Consider the following 21,351-nt stretch of genomic DNA (forward strand, 5'->3'; position numbering starts at 1 on the left):
TCTTCTCTTCAGTTAGATCAAATGCAGATCTATTCTTATTCTCCTGACATTATGACAATAAAAACAACACAAGTTAGGATGGATGAACTGAAGTGATTCCTATTTTATACTCGTTTGAAAAGGACAGCCATGTATGTGCATGAATAGCCTCCTCGAAAGCACAAAATGACATTTTTCACAAATTAAGTGAAAAACACAGGACTGAAATTTTATCTGCCCTTCTTTTCTCACCTGATAGTCTACAAGTAGCTCAGGACCTTTGAAGTATCGGGAAGCAACTCTGACATTATATTCTTGGCCAGGATGGTAAAACTCAGCCAAACCCCAGTCTATTAGTCGTAGCTGAAAGAAAAAAAAAAAGAATAAATCATGAGCAATTTTATCTTTCAAGCTACCCCTCACACTGCCATCAGACTACTCTTAAAAATACCATGTCACTCTCTTATGGAAACATTTCCAGTGACTACCTAGTGCATTTAGAATGAAAATCTAACTTCTTGGGACACCTGGGTGGCTCAGTGGGTTAAGTTGCCTGCCTTCGGCTCAGGTTATGACCACGGGGTCCTGAGATTGAGCCCCCCACTGGGCTCCCCGCTCAGAGGGGAGCCTGCTTCTTCCTCTGCCTCCCCCGATTTGTGCTTATGCTTCTCTCTCAAATAAATAAAATCTTTAAAAAAAAAAATTAAACTTCTTGGCTTGGCATACAGGGTTCTCCATAATCTAGCTCCTGTGCTCCAGTGAAACTTAAAGTTCCTGAAAAACATCATCTCATTTTGTAATTCTGCACAATTTCTCTAAATGCTCCTTTGACTAGAATGTCTTTCACTGTCCAACCTAGACTCCTAAATGAACATAGCCCAATCTTTTGAGATGTTCAAATTAGCCCTTCAATGAAGTCTTTTCTAATTATCCAAGTACAACTAACCCTTGCCTTTAGCCCCCTTAACCTCAAATATACTTCACAGGATCTACAACTCTTTACTGTTTGTTTTCTACCTTTCTTTTTCAATTATGTACTGTAAGCTCCTTGAGGGAAGAGACTGTGTAATTCACTTCTGCAATTTTTAGAATTCAACATAATGCCTAGTACACAGAAGAAAAATATTTGCGGGGTGTCTGGGTAGCTCAGTCAGCTGGGCATCCAACTCGTTGAGTTTGGCTCGGGTCATGGTCTCAGGGTTGTGGGATCAGGCCCTGCATCAGGCTCCATGCTCAGACGGAGTCTGCATGTCCCCCTCCTTCAGCTCCTCTCCAAGATTGCTCTCTCTCAAATAAACATATAAACAAATAAATAAATACATACATAAATTCCTAAGAAAAAAGAATCTGCTGAGTGAATGAAGGAAAAAGCCACACAAACAGCTCCTATCAAAATGTATCCACAAAATCGAAGAAGTAGGCAAGCCCACTGTGCAAAGCACGGCAACGATGTGAAGTATGAGCGGCAGGGCCTGAGCAGCGCCTGAACTCTCTCCACCATCTCTGTAAGGTCACTGTGAACTAGGTACAGTGCTTCGCTTCAATCGTGAAGGGAAATGTAACAAAAGGTACAAAAAGAAAGCATAACCTTTGTATGCTTTTTCTTTTTACCCCTTAACATGAGTGCTTCAGAGCTCTCTTTTGACCTTTTCTTATGAACAAGTACTCCCAGATGACCACTCTGGTCTGTGGCTTCACAGACAGCACCTCAGCTTTTTCCGCTCAGACTCTCTGGCCCATGCCTCCTGCCAGCTGACTCTTGCAATCATGTAACAGACGTATCAAAACCAAACTTTTTTTCTTTTCTTTTTTAAAGATTTTTATTTATTTGAGAGAGAGAGAAGCAGACTCCCCACGGACTAGGGGCTTGATCCCAGGACCCCGAGATCATGACCTGAGCTGAAGTCAGTGGCTTAACTGACTGAACCACTGAAGAGCTCCAAAATCAAACGTTTGATTATTCCCTGCAAACTTGCTTCACTCAGCTTCTCCCTTCTCAGTTAAAGGTAATTTATTCATGCTGTCGTTCAGGTAAAAAATGTTCACTCTGGATTCTTGTTTCTCTTACACCACACCACAAATCTGCCAATTGGCTCTACCATATTCTGACCATAATCATCACATCTACTGCCATCGCCACCCCTTGTCTGACTTACTGCAACAGTGTTTTCTCCTAACTGGTCTCTTTGCTTTCACGTGTTCTCTACCTCTATTCTCCACAAAGCAAAAGCTTTTCATTTAAAAATGATTATAAATTCACACAAAGTTGGAGATGTTCTGTATACCCTTCACTCAATTTCCCCTAATGGTAACATCTTGCGTAACTACAGTACAGTATCAAAACCAGGTGATCGATATTGGTTGGCACGATTCAGACAGACCTTATTTTCCAGTTTTACACACATGCAGGTGTGTAGTTCTTTACAACTTTATCGATGTGTAGATTCATAGAACTTCCAGAAGATACAGAACTGTTTCATCACCACAAACGTCCCTTGTGCTATCTCTTCCCCTTCACCTCCTAACCCCTGGGGCAACTCCTCTGTTCTCAAGGTCCAATTTTGTCATTTTGAAAAAGGACTCATTAGTGTAACTTTTAATGACTGCTTTTGTCCCCTCAGCATGAAATCTACCAAGTTATGCATTATCACTAGTTGAAACTTTCTTTTTCCTCTTTAAAGATTTATTTGAGAGTGAGCGAGCATGCACACGAATGGGGGGAAGGGTAGAGGGAGGAGAAGCAGACTCCCCACTGAGCAGGGAGCCCAATGTGAGGCTTGATCCCAGGACCCTGAGATCATGACCTGAGCCAAAGGCAGATGCCTAACCAACTAAGCCACCCAGGTGCCCCAACCTGGCATTTTTCATTTTTTTTTTTTTAAAAGATTTTATTTATTTATTTGACAGAGAGAGAGACAGCTAGCGAGAGAGGGAACACAAGTAGGGGGAGTGGGAGAGGAAGAAGCAGGCTCATAGCAGAGGAGCCTGATGTGGGGCTCGAACCCATAACGCCGGGATCACGCCCTGAGCCGAAGGCAGACGCTTAACCGCTGTGCCACGCAGGCGCCCCTCCAACCTGGCATTTTTCAAATTGGCTATGCCACTCCATGTCCCCACCAGCAATGCATGAGATCGAGTTTCTCTGTATCCTTGCCAGTATGTGGTATTGCCACTTTTTATTTTAATTGTTCTAACAGATATGTAATGAATTTTTAAAAATATGAGTGAGAATATGTCAACCTGCTGCTCAAACCCTGCAAAAAAGCTCTGCATCTTCAGAGAAAAGGGCTGACAATGATCTTTAAGGTTTTATATGATCTGGTTCTCTTTACCTCTTTGATCTCATTTTGTTCCTCTCCTCTGTTCATTCTATCTAGCTCTATCTGTTCCAACATGCCAGACACATTCTTGCCTCGGGGCCTTTGCACCTGCAATTTCTTCTATCTGGGACACATTTGTTTTTGTGATTACATGGCTGGTTCCCTCTAAGTGTCATTAAAATGTCACCTTCCCAATGAAACCTTCCCTTTACAACCTTGTTTAAAACTGTAGTAGCCTCCACCGTTCCCTATTCACGATTTATCTCTCTTCCACATCTTTTTTTTTTTTAATATTTTATTTATTTGAGAAAGAGTGTGCAAGAAAGCACGCATGCATGCAGGAGTTGGGGAGGGGCAGAGGGAGAGGAGAAGTAGGCTCCCCACTGAGCAAGGAGCCCAAAACGGGGTTTGATTGCAGGACACTGGGACCATGACCTGAGCCAAAGACAGACGCTTAACAGAACAAGCCACCCAGGCGTCCCTCTTCCATATCACTTTTAACTTTCTATCCCACCAGCCTCCCACAAATGCAAGTTCCCTGTGGACAAGAATTTTTTTGTCTATTTGTCTCACACCTACATCTCTAGCCTCTAGAACAATACCTATGACACGGTGTGAGTCTGAAAGAACTATTAGCTGTTGAATAAATCAACTATGTCTCCGAAGTCTACAATGGATAGCCATCACAGCCTACAAAAGGTGGGCTTGGTCACCTTAAAAAATGGACTATGGGGGGGGCGCCTGGGTGGCACAGCGGTTAAGCGTCTGCCTTCGGCTCAGGGCGTGATCCCGGCGTTATGGGATCGAGCCCCACATCAGGCTCTTCTGCTATGAGCCTGCTTCTTCCTCTCCCACTCCCCCTGCTTGTGTTCCCTCTCTCACTGGCTGTCTCTATCTCTGTTGAATAAAAAAAAAAAAAAAAGGACTATAGGGGCGCCTGGGTGGCACAGTTTAAGCCTCTGCCTTCAGCTCAGGGCGTGATCCCGGCATTATGGGATCGAGCCCCACATCAGGCTCCTCCACTAGGAGCCTGCTTCTTCCTCTCCCACTCTCCCTGCTTGTGTTCCCTCTCTCTCTGGCTGTCTCTATCTCTGTTGAATAAATAAATAAAATCTTTAAAAAAAAAAATGGACTATAAAGCCATGTGGTCAGTGCAGCTCTACTAAAATCATCTGTAGAGCTCAGGGACCTCTTGACACTTGCTAAAAAGCAGCAGCATTTTCTGAATATTTTATCTACACTACAACTGTGTATACTTAATTCTCACAATAACCTACTGGCACACAAACCAAGTATTATTATACCCATTTTACCAGTAAGAAGAAGGACGCAAATGAGAAAGGAGTTTCCCCAAAAGACTAATTATTTAATAAATAAAACCAGAAGCCAGCTTTCCTGCCCAAAGCTAATGTTTTGCCCACTAATCGGTTTCCCTCCTTTTTTTTCCTCCCAAAAGTAATCTCTATGCCCAACGTGGGCCTTGAACTCATAACCCCGAGATCAACAGTTGCATGCTCTACTGAGTCACCCAGATGCCCCAAATCTGTTTCCTTCTTGACAGTATTCTTAGAAATATGAATATTGATTTCAGCATTCTTTTTTTTTTTTAAAGATTTTATTTATTTATGTGACAGAGACAGACAGCCAGCGAGAGAGGGAACACAGCAGGGGAGTGGGAGAGGAAGAAGCAGGCTCCCAGCAGAGGAGCCTGATGTGGGACTCGATCCCGGAACGCCGGGATCACACCCTGAGCCGAAGGCAGATGCTCAACGACTGCGCCACCCAGGAGCCCCTGATTTCAGCATTCTGATTTGTTAATGAGTTCATTCACTTACCAAACATTTATCAAGTGTTTAATAGGTACCAGTGACTGTGACAGATGTTGAAGATGGGCTGATAACTCTATCATACAAATAACACTTGGCAGTCTATCACATTACCTTTCTGTGCTCATGATCAATCATGACATTATGGGGCTTCACATCTCTGTGCATAATACCCATGCTGTGACAATAATCTAGGGCCTGTGGGAGGGACAGGTAAGAAAGAAAGTGTTAGGTTGCTGAAGAGGAATTTTCTTACTCCATAGTTTTCCTTCTAGCCTCACCCCCAGGAGTCAAGGTTAGGACAATCACTCCCATGCTAGTCTTCAGACACCTGTTCAAGATCCTATAGTCAAGCAAACTCACAGCCTCTGAACTTCAAGTTCTGTTCCTACACTGTTGTTTCAACTTCCTTTCTGTTCGAGAACACCCAAAGTGTATACCAATTGCATTATTTCTAATCTTTCCCGCTTACCCAAAGGCTGGATTACTTTCACAAACATACACCCCTCAGAAGAAAACTGGTCTGTACTACAAAACTCTCAAAGAACAATAATCCTTCAGTAGCTAAGAGTCCACAACAGAGGTTGGCAAACCATAGCCCATGGGCCAAATATGGCCTGCTGCCTGTTTTAGTGAATAACGTTTTACTGGAACACAGCCATACCTATTTGTTTGCATATGGTCTCTGGCTGCTTCTGTGTTGCCACAGCAGATATGAGTAGTGTGAGAAAGACCCTATGACCCACAAAGGCAAAAATTTTACTGTTTGTCCCTGTACCTGATTTATGACATCAAATCTGATTTGAAAACCATGTCCAATCTGAAACTAAGATGAATTGAGCAGCATAACCTTTGGTGTTTGCTAATCCCAGCCTTCAAGCCAGCTGATGTCACTGGCCAAGTTCTTGTCCTTCCTGAAGAACACCTTGGGTCTTATGGTTCCCAGGGCTAGATAAGTACATCCTTAACTTTGTGGAGTCCTGCTTGCCACAATACTGCATGAGCCAACGGAAAGATCAAATATCTCTGCTGGCATGGTCTCTTTAAGGCACTACTAAAGTTCAAATACAGACTTTATAGCACCCCTCATTTGTTAAGAAACTTTAGCCACCTCTTAGCAATTTTCTCATCTGTAAAGCTCATCTTAATGCCTATTAGGAGCAAGGTAATTGGTGATCCCACTTTAGAAATCAAAGTCCACTGTAAGTCAGCAATCTCTAAGAAGAGATTTACATAATCCTTAGGACAATGACCCTTTGAGGGCTGAGCTAGTTTACTGTTTTACTTGTTGAATTTTAAGTAAAATAAAGTATACCAGAAGGTAGCATATCAGAAGTTATTTTTGTAAGTTTTGACGATTTAATTGTAACATTCATAGGAGCACGACAAAGATAATAAATATTTTTTAAAGGGTTCCCAGCTCACTTCTAAATGCGGTTTCCAAAGCATTCTAAATTACATTCCTACTGGACTCTCTTCCATAATGCTTTACATTACCACACAGGCTCTGATGTTATTAACTTACTAAAATTTTCTATGAGGAGGTCCCTTCTTTCAACATGCTTTTCAAAGGTAACTCACTGGCTTTTCCAGTTAACTGGACTACTTAACAAAAGGAAGATCAAACTAAAGATATTTAGTATTCCAGGTTCCCTTACCTTCAGAATCTCATACATGTAAAATCGAATATCATAGTCTGTTAACGTCTGGTACAATTGCTGTTAAAGACAAATGCAACATTTGAGCCGTGAAAATAATGCTGATAGGAAGGCAATTTCTTATCTTTGTTTGTAGTAATTCAAAACAAGACTTGGCTCATTTGCCACTGTTCCAAGATCTGTCTGTTCACCGGTCTCTACTTCCCCAACAGAAAATCTGCTTTTTAAAGGAGATACTTTGGGTCCTTAACTCTATATGTAAAAGTGAAGACTTACTTAAACCTACACTGCTCAAGCTATAATCCACTGTTGGGAACATATCAATTTATATAAGCAACAAGCATTGATGTTATACATTTGTGATTTAGTCTGCTTTTCATTTATCTCCAGACCTTCTCATACAAGGCATTTTGGCAAATATATAGCCTCCTTAGTAGGGAACTAATCCATTTTTGGCTTACATAGTTACAGGCACTGTGGATCACCAGTGGGTATGCAAGATGGCCTGCTGACAAATCTGTCAATTTAACAGAACTATTCCTGTCCCAATTTGAAAGTAAACTCCAAACAACTGTCATGTATCCTTTCCAGGTTCCAAAAAGTTGAAGATTTTTTTTTTTTTACATCTACATATCATTAAATGGTTAGTGATATACCCTGACAGTTTTCCTTAAGTAATCGTTCTGATTCTAAAACAGTTCTTTTTCCTTTTTTCCTCCTCTCAGCCAAGGATTCACCCATTTACTGATATGTAACATTCTTAATACTAGACTGCTGCAAAGGCCAAGTCAAATAACTTCACAGCTTGTAACCCAAGAGAGCGCCCATATTCCTGTGCTGTACTGGAATTAAGAATAAGAACTATCTGAAATAAGCAGGCCACTGGATGGGATGGAAGTTAGAGATCTGTTGTAGAGATTTGTATTATACCAGACTTTACATCACCCTTCTCTACCAACCCTCTTTGAAGATCTATAGCCCAGAGTTTCTGAGGAATCCCAAGGTATAAGCAGTCCTTGCTTGTACATATAAAATACATTCCTTCTTGAATACAGTTGTTTTAAAGTGAAATGCCCTACAGCCAGATCCCGACTGAACATGTGCTGTGGCCTTTTATTAGGTCTGACATCTGCAGAAACTGTCAGATGAATGGTAAAGGTGGTGAGAAGTAAATGTACTGGTAATTTAAAAGACCACAAAACAAAAGAGCAGAATATCAAGATGTGGAGAGTGGATACTGCTTGTGTAGGAGTTTCTCTGCCTTAAAATTCAGCACTATAAGGATGAAAAGCTCTTTTTAAGCAAGTTAGAAGGAAGCTCTTCTAACAGTAACATTGCTAAAAGGCTTTCTATGTGGTCTAAAAACCCAACATCTTGAAATGGCTGGTTATATATTATACCTTGAAGTCTGTGTTGTTTACGTGTTCAAAAACCAAGGCAGGGGTTCGTGACTAGGGGAAAGAAAAAGAAAACACACATTAGCAACAGCCCTGGCAGCTTTAGCGGGCACAATGTTTGCAGATACTACGTGGTGAATTTGGTAGTCCTTGCCTCAGTAGTAGGAAACCCTCTACTGCTACAAGCCCTCCCCGCTCTGATCATCACCACACTTAGGTCACTTTTGGGATGGATTTCAAACAGAAGACATGGAGCTGAAGTCTCACCAGGCTCTAGGCAGCCCGACAATGCGCCCATCGCCCATCGGCATCGGACCTGAGTTTGCAAAATGGATTAACACATTTCAGTTTCCAGTGCTATCAGTCTCTTAGCCTAGAAGAATAAGAAATAGTCTGTGGGTGGAGGTCTCTTTGAAAGAAAGACCCAAGCTAGTTAAATGGTATAACTGATTAAGCACTTTTAAAGCAGGACTTAACGGGGAAAATAAAGAGGCCAGTTGTGCTCTGGGTCAAACACCAGCTCAGCCCTGGTGGGCCTTACCAGCACCTATTATACTCACCACAGGGTCTTTTACAATGTCTGCCAGCGTGATGATATTGGGACCGCCTCGTAAATTCTCCAAAATCTTTATTTCACGCTTGATTTTCTTCTTCTTTACTGGCTAAAAGGGTAAAAGTGTATCAGTGAAATTATTTCAGAGTATTTCAATATGTAATGTAATACATAAATGGCTTACTTATGAACTCTCTGAAGGAAGGACATGTGTCCGTCTCATCTCTGAATCCCCTTCTCCTAGCCCTGTGCCAGGTATTCTGCGGTACTTAGCAAATGTTGAAAGAAAAAAAAGATTTTCATCCCAAAGACTAGACTTCTGCAGAACTAGCATTTAATTCCAGTTGTCAACTTAGCATGTTAACTTTTTAAAACTATACAAACTAGGAATGTAAACGGTAACACTAAGATGTATCTTATAAAAATCTGTCAATTAAGATGAAACATGGGCTCTTTCCAGTCCTTCCTCTAAGTCTATAAACACCCTAGGGGCACCTGGGTGGCTCAGCTGGTTGAACGTCTGACTCTTGGTTTTGGCTCAGGTCATGATCTGAGTCGTGAGACTGAGCCCCATGTTGGGCTCCGTGCTCACCGCAGTCTGCTGGGATTCTCTTTCTCTTTCCCTCTGTCCCTCCCCCGTGCACACTCTCGCCCCCCGAAAATATATTAAATAAATAAAATCTTAAAAGAAGTCAGGACCAACAGCAAGGATGGTCGAACCATCTTTGTGCAGCATAACTCTGTGGGTTAAATGCTGGTCTTGGAGTCAGACTGTATAAGGTGAATCATACTTTCATTACCTGCTGGCTGTGTGCCGACAGCAAATTACATAAGTTCTCTAAGCCTTTCATTATAGGTAAAAATGATCAACAAGAGAACATATATCTGAATATGGCTGGGACAAAACCCATAATAGCTGTCAAGCTTTACTGACACTATTTCTAAAAATGAACCCCTCCCTCCCTTTTAAAAAGACCACTCCGCAGAGTCCCCTGAGTATATCTTCCATGTTCCTTTGACCTCACCCATCATTTTTACATCTGTCCTCATACAGAAAGAAATCCTTTCCATTTTTCTGAGGAGGGCTTTGGTCCAACTGCACCTCCTCCACAAAGCCTTTCTTCTAAATAGTCTCAAGCAGTGCTAGTCCAAAAGAAATAAAATGCAAGCCATGTGTATTTTAAATGTTCTAGTAACCACATTAAAAGAGTGTAAATAAACAGACAAAATTAATTTCAATACATTTAACAAAAATATATCCCAATTCTTATCATTTCAACATGTAACTCAATATAAAAAAATTACTAATAAGCAATTATATATGTATTTTTTTGTACTAAGCCTTTGAAATGGAGTATATTTTATCCTCACAGCATATCTCAATTTGCACTAGCCACATTTCAAATGCTCAGTAACGACATGTAGCCCGTGTCTGCTACCGTGGACCACGTGTGCAGGTCTTTTCTAGGGTGTCAGTCACCCCAGACTACTGATACACTGCATATGATTCTTAGAAATTGTTTTTTTTTTTTTAAAGATTTTATTTATTTATTCGACAGAGAGAGAGACAGCCAGCGAGAGAGGGAACACAAGCAGGGAGAGTGGGAGAGGAAGAAGCAGGCTCATAGCAGAAGAGCCTGATGTGAGGCTCAATCCCATAACGCCGGGATCACGCCCTGAGCTGAAGGCAGACACTTAACCGCTGTGCCACTCAGGCACCCCTAGAAATTGTTTTAAGTATGTATCATCTCTTCATCAACATCATTAGCGGTTACTAAATTTCATGATCAACAGTCACCTGGATTTTTACATACACAGCTTTCCAGGTCCCACCTAGAACCGCTGAATCAGAATCTTGAGAATGGAGCTAGAGAGCAATTCTTAGATACTTCCTAGGTTGATACTCCAGGTCTAGGAACTACCACACTGTACTGTAAACTCTTGTAACCTTGCCTTAAATCCTAAACATGTGGTATAGACACAAGCAATCAAGTCTTGGATACATACCATCCTCAAAATCTGGCTTTGTAGCTATGCAGCTTTGGGAAAAGCACTTAAATGTTTCTGAATTAACACTTGCCTTAAGAACTGCTGGAATGTAAATACCAGTTAGAACAGGGGTCAATTCAAAGTAGACAATAAATGGAAACTGTTACTAATAGAGACTCCCACAGTCTGCATTTAATTCAATCTATAGCTCTTAGCCTTGCTATTAGAACTCAATACACTCTGGGAAGAAGGCTGATTAGAAGCTTTCTCTTTTTGCTTTAACTATCAGATCTTTTTGACCTGATAGAGTATCTGGGAGATCTTTCTACCCTCCAGGGACTAACCCATCAATCTATCCCCGGTTTCCTACTAAATCACTATTTCCCAACTACCAGTCTATGGTGAAAAGCTACTGGTTTATGAAACTTTTCTTCTACAGAATCCTTAAAATCAATAAATTTACAAAGCTGGTTTGTGACAGACCAGGCAGGTGACTTAAAGCCTAATTTAATGTGGTCAATGCAACTATTCTGTCTTAATAAATAGGTGGGAGAGAGAAAAAATTTTAAATATAGTTTATGAATGAACTTCATCTATACTTATAACCATCTATTTAATTACAGTAAAATATACAGTACAGTTGGGAAAAGACTGAGCTGAAAAGTCTTTTCAACCCCCCCCCCCAATACAATGACTCCCAACAACCTAGAAGAGATAAAAATCACAAAACATTTAAGACTGGAAGGAAATGCAGAGATGATATTTTCCAGGTGACCACCAATTTAATCTCCCTTTCCAAGTTCCCCTCCCCTGTATGGTCACTCGACACCTTCTACACGAAACATTTCTCACTTGTTTCTTCCGCTTTTCTTATCTTGTGCATTCTAAATCACACTTACCGCTTCTCCACTCCCACCCACACCTATCCAAATCTTCCTTTGAGATTCAGGGCCTGAAAACAGCTCCTGGGAGCTTTTCCTAACCACCGCCTTCTTCTGAACTGTGAAACCTACTGTTTGTGCCTTTTATATGACTCTACATAACCTATCACTTTATCCATATCCCTTTCCATATAAGTATCATCCTACAGTTAGTTACACAGAAGTTCGGCCTCCAAAGTGTATTTCTATATGTAATTTTTTATTTGCTCCTCATACCAACTCTAAGAAAGACAGGGAAAGCAAGATTATCTCATTTGCACAGATGAGCAAACATCTTAGACAGGTTAAAAGGACTACCAAGTTAATTACTTTTAGTGTTTGGACTAGAATCCACATGTTCTAATTTCCAGCCTGGTTCTCTATGTGTGGTAAGACAGATATACACACTTAAACTTCCTGATTCCCAAAAGGTGTGCCATGGCACCCTAGCAAATTCGTAGGCGCTCTGTGAAATTTTTAATTCTTGAGGGAAACACCAATTAACATACAGTATCTGCCAGATATAGAGCATACTACCGGCGTGAGGTAGTTCATAGTTTCAACATTAGATCGCACTGCATTCTTTTTAATGGCATATTTTTGTGTAGCTGGGTTTTCAGCTGCTACGGTGATAAAAAGCAAATACTGTACAAAAATCAAGGTTGAAAAGGAAATGAAGCTATTGGTGTCCAACTTATTCCAACATCTGAGAAGCTGTTCAGTGATTGACAGGTGTACATACATATCCCAATACTAATCAGTTATGGCTATATAAGAATAAAATTATATCTTTCTTTCAATTTATATACATAACATTTTAAATGGCACCCAAGCTAAAATAAACACTTGTTATTTGAACCTAACTACTTAAAAGTTACTGAAACAATATGGGTGGCTATAAATTGAGAAAGTCTGGGAACCTCTGCTTCTCAGTGTCAAATATATACAAGTTTCTATGGCAAGAACTATATGCTAAGTTCCTGGCATATGACAGTGTACAGTACAGTTATAACTAATTTATAAGCTGCATACTGGTAGCCCATTGGCCAAACCTGGCCTGTAGGGCATTTTTAAAAACTCTTGAGCTGACATTTAACAATCAGGGTAATTCACATATAAATATAAATTTCTACTTTATTTTTGTAAAAGAGCATCAAGCAACACTAGACTTGCACTACTGCAAAGCAATTATCAGCCGGAGCTGGAGCACAGGCAGCAGTACCCATCACTTACATCCTCCAAACATGGGAACTTACATCCAACTCGCTACATTGATGGCATCTGCCGGCCATTTAAAGGCCTGTATTTCTGACGACTCATCCTTACACAGAAGAGGTAACAACCTCTTGAAAACAAAAGGATGCACTGTAACTAAAAATCTAGGAAATCAGTATTAGGCAAAACCTAGAAGAAAGAAGACTGGACCTTTATTCTCTTCCTCTACCACTATCTAGCTGTATGACTTAAGTCAAATCACTTCTTTTGCTTCAGTTTCCTGATCTGTCAAATAAAGAGAACCTCTCCTAACAACTTCACAGGATACAATAAAATAAAGATGTTAAAGCACTCCCCAAACCCTTTCAGATGCTACTTTTAAAAAGGTATTTCAAAAAATTTAAGTACTATTACTTAAAAAGATCTAATTTCAAATATCTCTGAAATTATAATCTCTCTTCTTATACTCACCTTGAGAATTTTAACAACAACTTTTTCATTATTTGTGATGTTGATGGCTTCAAATACTTCACTGTATTTACCCCGGCCTAATTTCCGAACCAGCTGGTAGTCATCTTGATTACTGTAAACAGAAAGAATCAAAGTCACAACGATTTTAAAAGTTCAAACTATAGGGCACTAATTAACTCTAAAAACTCTTACTACCAGGAGGAGTAAAAGAAATAAAAGGTATTTCAAATAATCTCTGTATTTAAAAAATTGGGCCATTAATTAAAAATGTGTGTTCCAAGTCCTCGAATTAGAAAAATTTAAGCCTTTCAGTTATTCTTTCAAATTGTTTATACTTCTACTGACATACCACACATAGCTCACTTATATTAGGGTTTGTTGTGTGTGTGTGTGTGTGTGTGTGTGTGTGTGTGTGTGTGTGTCCAACAACAGATAGCTTTCCCCTGTAGAATAATTTTTATATATCCTGTCCTCTCATGCCTGACCCAGCAGAAAATCAATACGTATTATAAAAATATTTCAATTCAGCTGCACTTTGGAAGCAGCAGATTTTTAATGGGCCTTTTTGCAAGTAAGTGGCTTTCAACATATAGGCTTGACCTCCCACCTGCCCTCCAAGGCAAGCCCTGAGAAGAGTCCATGTAGTGGAGTTTGCAAATCACACCACAGATCATGAACCATAGTTAGGGATCCCTTCCTCACTTTTACCCATATTCCATGACCACTAGCACCATCGGAGGCAAAAAATAAGGGAAATGCCAACATTTTCTCCCTGCCTCTGATTACAACTTAGATGACTTTGCTTTAAAGAATGACAAACATGGTCCTTTTAATAAGGCCTAAATTCTATTTACTCCTGCTGGAGACACTGAAAATCCAAATAACAAATTAGCCATCCATTTTTCTCAAGCAGCTAAAAAGAAAGTGAATGAACAGACAAGGCAAAAGGTACTAAGGACAACAGACAATGTATTAAGGCAGGTCTAGGGGAAGGAAGCTCTTAGTTCTGGTTGAATTCTCCTGTGGGATGGGCACAAAAAACAAATGCAAGCAAGCAAACAGCACCATGCTAAAAACTCAAAAGGGCTGTTTAGTGTTACTTAAGTGGAACTAAGTGCAAAGCACTCAATTTGAAGAGAGTGGTTGAAATCTCCTTAGCAAAACACAGGTATTCCTAGACTCCAAAGCCTGTGATATGAGGGGAATTGATAGAATGTGATATGAGGGGAAGTGTTAGAATATCCATAATGACATTTACTGGTATTATACCACTGGTTCTTGATGGTCTCTTTGAAGCACACTGTGTCTCTTTGTGCAGAGGCACTGCACTTATTGTCAAAAATCATGGTCCCATCAGGATGACAATACACCCTTATGCCAATTTTGAGAGACTCCCTTTAACCACTTACAGGTTATATACATCACATGTGAACAGATATAAAATGTAGTGTATGGGAGCTGTAGCTTTATGTGTTTTCAAATACTTTCTTTTGCATTCAATGTCAAAAGGCTTTTATCACAGTAAGTATGACCTGATCAATTAACTAAATACATGTTTGGACAACAGATGTAAACATCCAAAAGAGACTGCACAGAGAATGAGGGGCAAACACAGCTGTTCAGGTAGACTGCAACTGTTCAAAATGGAATTTGGGCTGAATTCCATGTTACACATGGCTAGCCTCATGATAAAGGCAAATGTTGATAAGGGTTTAATTTTGCTTCTATCAGAAAGAGGACACCTTTCTGGAGAACTATTTTATCCTTCAGTATCAGCATGGGACAACACTCTCTGACCTCAAAAATATTTTATGTAAGAGTCTGGTGTTTTTAAAGTCTCTCAAGTATTAATTCTCACCTAAGTGGGAAGTCCTTAGATGAGCTGAGCTGACAGGTAACTCTTTGTTACCCGCCTTTTATCCAGAATATACAAGTCCAAGGAAAGAATAAGAGACGGAAATAATTTTTATATGGTAAGCCCATCAGAACGCTTAATTTGCCAAAGCAATACCTTGCTTCTCTACTGCAGAAGTAAACACAAATCGGGTTTCAATCTTGAGTTTTATAAATGCACAGTCAGGAAGGATTCCTGATACAAGTAATTCAAAAAATCCACAAGAGTCAGCCCTTTGAGTGAGGACAGTGAAGTAAAAGGAAACAATTACCCCCACTCCACCACGTGTGACTCATAATCCCAGTACTCTCGGGGTCTGTGCGTATTAACATCTGTGTAAACTCTGGCCCTGCTTGGCACGGGTCCCGACATGTCAGACAGGTTGGCGAACGAAGGTGGACTTGATGTTTGGAGATCTGGTGGTCACTGTGTTCAGAAGCAGCTGGGGGTAAGACCTTGTTTCAGACCTGTTTTCTTTAAACTGTGAACATAAAGTGCATAAAGGCCAAGGAATTATTTTTTAAAAGCATATGGGAAGAAAAAAAAATTCATCTTACAATAATGGCCTCAAATATACCTCTGGCTCCTCTACCTGTTAACCTACGACTAGATCCCAAATGTGTTACCACAGTGTTTCCTATAACTTGGAAAGGAAATAATAATAATAAACTCAAAAAACATACTTAAAATTAAACTGGCCCTAATCCTATTCTGCAAAGTAGCTTGTTACCTCCTCATCTAAAGTCTGGACGTTCTTTATTAAGATAGCCTGGAAGGGAAAAATGGCATCAAGGATAGACCCATCAACATTACTACCATTTATACAATGCACAGAAATTACTGGCAAGAACAGCTTTCTATAGCTCAAGTAGGAGTGTTAAAAGGCTCTAGAAGAGTAGCAAAGCCAGGAGTACAAACTGTCAGCCTGACTAATGGTTGATGAAACCAGGAAGGGAATAAAGACTTGTTCTCATACATTAAAGTTCAATGTCTTTTTATATAGATCCAAATCATTTGGGGAACCTTGCATAATAATCAGTAGATCCTTAATTACCATCTGAAAGACACAATTTCATTAAATTTGGAAACAAATAATTTCCTCTTGATTTATTTAATACAGGAGCAAGCTTAATAAATACTGGTAGAAGACAGTAATACATATTGCTTGAACTAATGCAAAATTTGACATAGAAGGAAAAGTGGTGAATTTTAGAAACATGTTTTCTACCAAATCGGTAAATTAAGTTTACCTAGTTGGTAAACTGTGATGTCTTCGCTGACCATTCCAATCTATTTATTTCCTTTTAATGATTCTTATAGCACTTGTTGAGTCCCTTTACTCTGCATTTAATTAAAAATGTACTGAGTCTCCAGATTTCATAACCTGAGAACACATCACCTATGCAGTTTTCTGGCCCAGATTGTGTAACCTCAACTTAATTACAAGGAAACATTGGACAAACAGGAAACGAGGTAACTTCTATAGAAAGTGGGGGGATACACTGTACTCAAAATCGTCACTATTACAAAACATAAAAAAGGCAGGATGGAAAGAGACATGACTATACACACTGTCCTATCCCTAGACTGTATCCTGTACCGGAGCAGGGTAAATGATATAAAAAACAATACTATCATACCCACTGCCCCACAGCAGACAGCCTCTCCTCTGCTGTCCCGCCTGCTGCTCCCTTGCATTATATTCAATAAACTTCTATCTCCTTTAGGGGCGCCTGGGTGGCTCAGTGAGTTTAGTGTCTGCCTTCGGCTCAGGTCATGATCTCAGGGTCCTGGGATTGAGCCCCATGTTAGGAATCCCTGCTCAGTGGGGAGACTGCTTCTCCCTCTCCCTCTGCTGCCCCCACCGGCTGGTGCATGAGCATGAAAATAAAATCTTTAAAAACAATAAAACAAAACAAAACCTATTGCCTTTAAAAAACAAAACACAAACAGAAAACACACATACACACACAATCAGATCAAATGACAAGACATTTAGATGATAGATTAGGTGTACACAAGAATACACTCACAAGCAAATAAGGTAAAATAGAAAATATTACAACAGGTCGGGGCGCCTGGCTGGCTCAGTTGGTTAAGCATCTATCTGCCTTTGGCTCAGGTCATGATTTCAGGGTCCTGGGATCAAGCCCCGCATCGGGCCCCCTGCTCAGTGGCAAGTCTGCTTCTCCCTCCCCCCCTGCCCCTCCCCTAGCTCCTGCTCTCTATCTCAAATGAATGAATAAAATCTTTTAAAAAAATTACAATAGGTAAATCTGAGTAAAGGGGATACAGATGTTCTTTGTACCACTCTTATTTTTGTTGAAACATGTTATTCATAAAAAGTGTGGTAAAACATAAAATTTACCAATTTAACCACATTTTCTTTGAGTAAATACAAAAATGACAGGAGCTGTAGCTAACTTCCAGCCTTGGAGGGCCAAATCAAGGGTGGACGTGACATTATAAAATGAGACTTCGTTTTTTTCCTGGAAATCACCTGAGTCACACGGAAAACATTTCCCAACTCCCATTTACTAGTTTGTGCTTCTATCAGTCTTATCACCCACTGTTCCTCTGCTTTAAGGCCTTGGCATTTCCTGTGAAGAGCAGAGCAAGACTATTCATTAATGAAACTCCTGAGATTCTCAAGTACTTGTTTGACTGACCGTTGCACCTTTTGCCTCATCAGCTGGGACCTAATTTATGAACTGGTGGACCTGATTCCCCACTGGGAGGACTACTAGCAGTTCCACAGCACCTGAAGAGGTGCTTCACTTTACTAACATGCATACCAAATAATCTGTTTACACAGAGAATTGTTCACATGAACGTCAAATGGCTGGCCTTCATTACATAGGGAGAAGAAATGCGAGAGTTCTTTAATTGTTCTTCAGTAACCTCAGATAAAATGGTGCAAAGGGGGACTGGGAGAGAGAGTGATAGGCTGGGGATAAAGATGGGGATACGAAAAAATAAGGGAAGTCATCAAAGATAAACATTATTTTATTCAGAAATAGCACTTCAGTTGCAACCTCTGTAAATGTGTATATATATTCATATACAGACTAACATGAAAGAAAGCGATGGGCTAAATTTCTCAATTATTGGCTGGTTCTTTCATACATTCCTTCCTTTGTCCATCCCTTAAATATATGAGCATCTACTATGAAAAAATACTGTTAGGCCTTGGGAATAAAAGGCAGAACAAATGTGAGACAAATATGCCTTTAAGGTTTTATCTGCAGCTAAGGACAATGGAAACTCACTGAGGAGTTTTAAGCAGAAAAGTGACCCATGTATACATTTTGAAAACTTCACTCTGGCTGGGTGTGGGAAAAGCATAGGAACAGATTTAGGGAGAAAGAAGGCTGTTAACAATAGCTTATCCAAGAGTGATGATGAAAGCTTGACCTATGGTGACAGCAATGGAGATAAGCGCACAAATCTGAAGAACAAAATTTGTGGTATAAAATCAATAGCTCCGGGTGGACTGGATAATGGGAGATGACTTTCAGACTCCTGGCTAGAGAGATTAAAAAAAAAAAAAAGAAAAGACTTATTTCTTTTAGAGACTGCGCGCACAGGAGAGCAAGGGAGCAAGCATGAAAGCGAGGAGAAGGGGTAGATGGAGGAGAGAGGCAGACTGCCCCATGCAGGGCTTGATCCCACAACCCTGAGATCATGACTTGAACCAAAATCAAGAGTCGGACACTTAACCGACTGAGCCATCTAGGTGCCCCTAGAAGGGCTTTTGATACCACTCAATGGGGATAGAAAACTTCTGGAAGAGAGCTCATAGGTCAGGTTTTGGACTTAGGTTAAAATGGATGAGACATTAAAATGGATACTGAATAAGCAATTAGATATTGCAAGTCTGGAGCTAAAAGAGCCTCTCAGCTTTAAATATCTAACCCTCCCAGTTCTATGAGGCAGGCATTTCCTTCCCTTACCTACAAATAAAAAAACAGCCTAATAAATAAGTTCGGGAGCTTGGCCATGAATACCCAGAGGTTTGGGATTCAAACCTAAGGTGGCTGACCTACAAGGTTCAAGTGTTCTCATTCCTATAGAACTTATCACTTTGAATCTCGTATACAGCAGTCTTCAAACCTTAATTTCCTTAACAGACGCTTAGCTCTCTGAGGTCAAGATCCATATCTGATTTATCTTTTGACTTTACAGTACCCAGTTCAACGCTCTGCATCTTGCAGAGTGTGTTGATCAAATCAAGGTTTGTTTATTTTCAAAAAATGAAATGAAAATGAAGTTTGCCTCCAAAAGGTAGGGTACCCCTATTCTGGCCATGTGGTACGCAGCTAGAACCGGAAGACTGACTCAAGGGTTGTTCTCTCCCAGTATTATAGCTTCCTCTGTTAAATAACGGGGCCACGGTTAAGATTTGTCTTTTTCTCCCCACAAGAATTAAAACTAAGAGAATACTGGAGAAACCTTATTTTAGCAATTTTTACAAACGGCTTGTTTAGAAATTAGGTAAAGTGTCTGAGTCCTAGATATCCTGAAGGACAATTTTCCTATCTAGTGTTTATAATACAAGCATACCTTAAGAAAATCTGACTTACAGAAAAAGTATTAACTTTCCCAATAATTTCCATTTTAAATGACCTAACTTCATCCTTCCTGTTCTCATGTAATTGCATAAAAGGAAGTATAACTCCAGTGGTTAATGATTTCATATGACTACTTCTACCTAAAAAGCCTTCAGACTGATTCTGAACACACGGCTACATTTTGTTTCTTCAATGCTTAGTCTAACAGAAGCCAATTAATCAACTGAAAACTTTTGTCAACAAAATTTTCCCTACTAAAGTCAGACCAGACCTACAACCAAAGACAGGTATACAGTTCTGTTTGACGTATTCTTTAATAAAATGCAAGGAAATGAAAACGCCATCTAACCATAAGGTTAAATGTGTACTGCCAAAATCATATGTTTATCAACATAAATGGACTATAGAACTAATTTTCAATAAACACTCCTCTTGCCCTCCTCAACAAATCTCCCCCTCTAATCTCTTCTACTCCATATTTGTTTTTCAATCTAGCAACTAAAAACAAAATTAGAGGCTTAGTAAATGATCCAATACGAGAAAACCGTGTATCTGATTAATCATTTGTGCCAATGTATTTTTTTTAATGTTTCAATAACACTATTTACAAAATCAGATTACATGCTGGATTTGGGCCAGTGAACTATAGATTGTGCCAATGTATTTTTACAGATGAATTCCCTAGTGGAACTGGAAAAGGGTATTCTCCAACTTTAAATTTAAAAAATTAAGTCTGATTTCAAATGTTAATAAAGTTTTATTAGTTCTTTTAACCCTGATGTGTATTAGGGTCTCCATCTTAAAAAAAAAAAACCCCACAAAACCCTCCCACCCCTAGATCAACCACAGTGAATGAACAAGATCTCATAATCAGACAGGGCAAAGATTTCTACAGTCAAGAATGAGGAATGTGCTTACACTGCACTGACTGCATGATTTAAGACTGCTCGTTCAGAGGAAAAGCAGTTGTATAAGGAAAACAACACCTTCTCAGCACTGCTGCAAAGAATGAATTCTTCCTCCTAGCAATTGGGCAGTATAAACAGGCAAAAGAGATAGGATTTGTACAACTCACTCAGGGAAAATATAACTATACTTGCACCTTGTAAAGCAAAGACAAATCATAGAAACTTGCTTTTCCCCTTTCTTTCTCTTTTTAAAAAAAATTTTTAAGTAATCTCTACACCCATTGTGGGGCTCGAACCCACAGTCCCTAATACCAAGAGTCACACGCTCCAAAGACTGAGCCAGCCAGGCGCCCCACCTTCCTCCCCTTTCAAAGTGGCACTGCCTAGAAGGCCAAATGAGCACAAAAAACCAGTAGGTAATACTATCTGAATTACTTGTTTCGTATGTCCATAGTTGCCCTTAATCCCTGATTCTCTCTTCCTTTCAAATCAAAAGCAGAATGTTCACTCAGTAAGCATTTATTAAACAATTATTATGTACCAGGAAATGTGTGCCAATTGCCAGGAAGAGATTCTTTCTCTAGGCCCTCGAGAATAAAGAAAAACCATCTCTGCCCTTGACAAAGAAACAGTCATTACAATCTCAAGTG

At 39.9% G+C, this 21,351-nt stretch overlaps 1 protein-coding gene across 5 annotated transcripts in view; it reads right to left on the reverse strand.

Annotated features, from left to right (window-relative positions):
* Nucleotides 1-21,351, reverse strand: part of CSNK2A1 (casein kinase 2 alpha 1) — a 53,723-nt gene that overhangs the window by 11,612 nt on the left and 20,760 nt on the right. For 4 of the 5 annotated variants that reach the window (XM_034639787.1, XM_034639786.1, XM_034639785.1 and 1 more), the window contains exons 2-8: nucleotides 15,494-15,703; nucleotides 13,329-13,440; nucleotides 8,741-8,842; nucleotides 8,184-8,234; nucleotides 6,784-6,843; nucleotides 5,240-5,323; nucleotides 232-342 (exon numbers count right to left, since the gene is read on the reverse strand). In XM_034639787.1, the coding sequence (XP_034495678.1) occupies nucleotides 232-342; nucleotides 5,240-5,323; nucleotides 6,784-6,843; nucleotides 8,184-8,234; nucleotides 8,741-8,842; nucleotides 13,329-13,440; nucleotides 15,494-15,594 (621 nt within the window). In that variant the 5' untranslated portion in view covers nucleotides 15,595-15,703. The remainder of the gene's footprint in view (nucleotides 1-231; nucleotides 343-5,239; nucleotides 5,324-6,783; nucleotides 6,844-8,183; nucleotides 8,235-8,740; nucleotides 8,843-13,328; nucleotides 13,441-15,493; nucleotides 15,704-21,351) is intronic. The other variant, XM_034639789.1, reaches the window with a different exon arrangement.

This window comes from Ailuropoda melanoleuca, chromosome 13 (assembly GCF_002007445.2).
Source record: "Ailuropoda melanoleuca isolate Jingjing chromosome 13, ASM200744v2, whole genome shotgun sequence".
Lineage (NCBI taxonomy): Eukaryota > Metazoa > Chordata > Mammalia > Carnivora > Ursidae > Ailuropoda > Ailuropoda melanoleuca.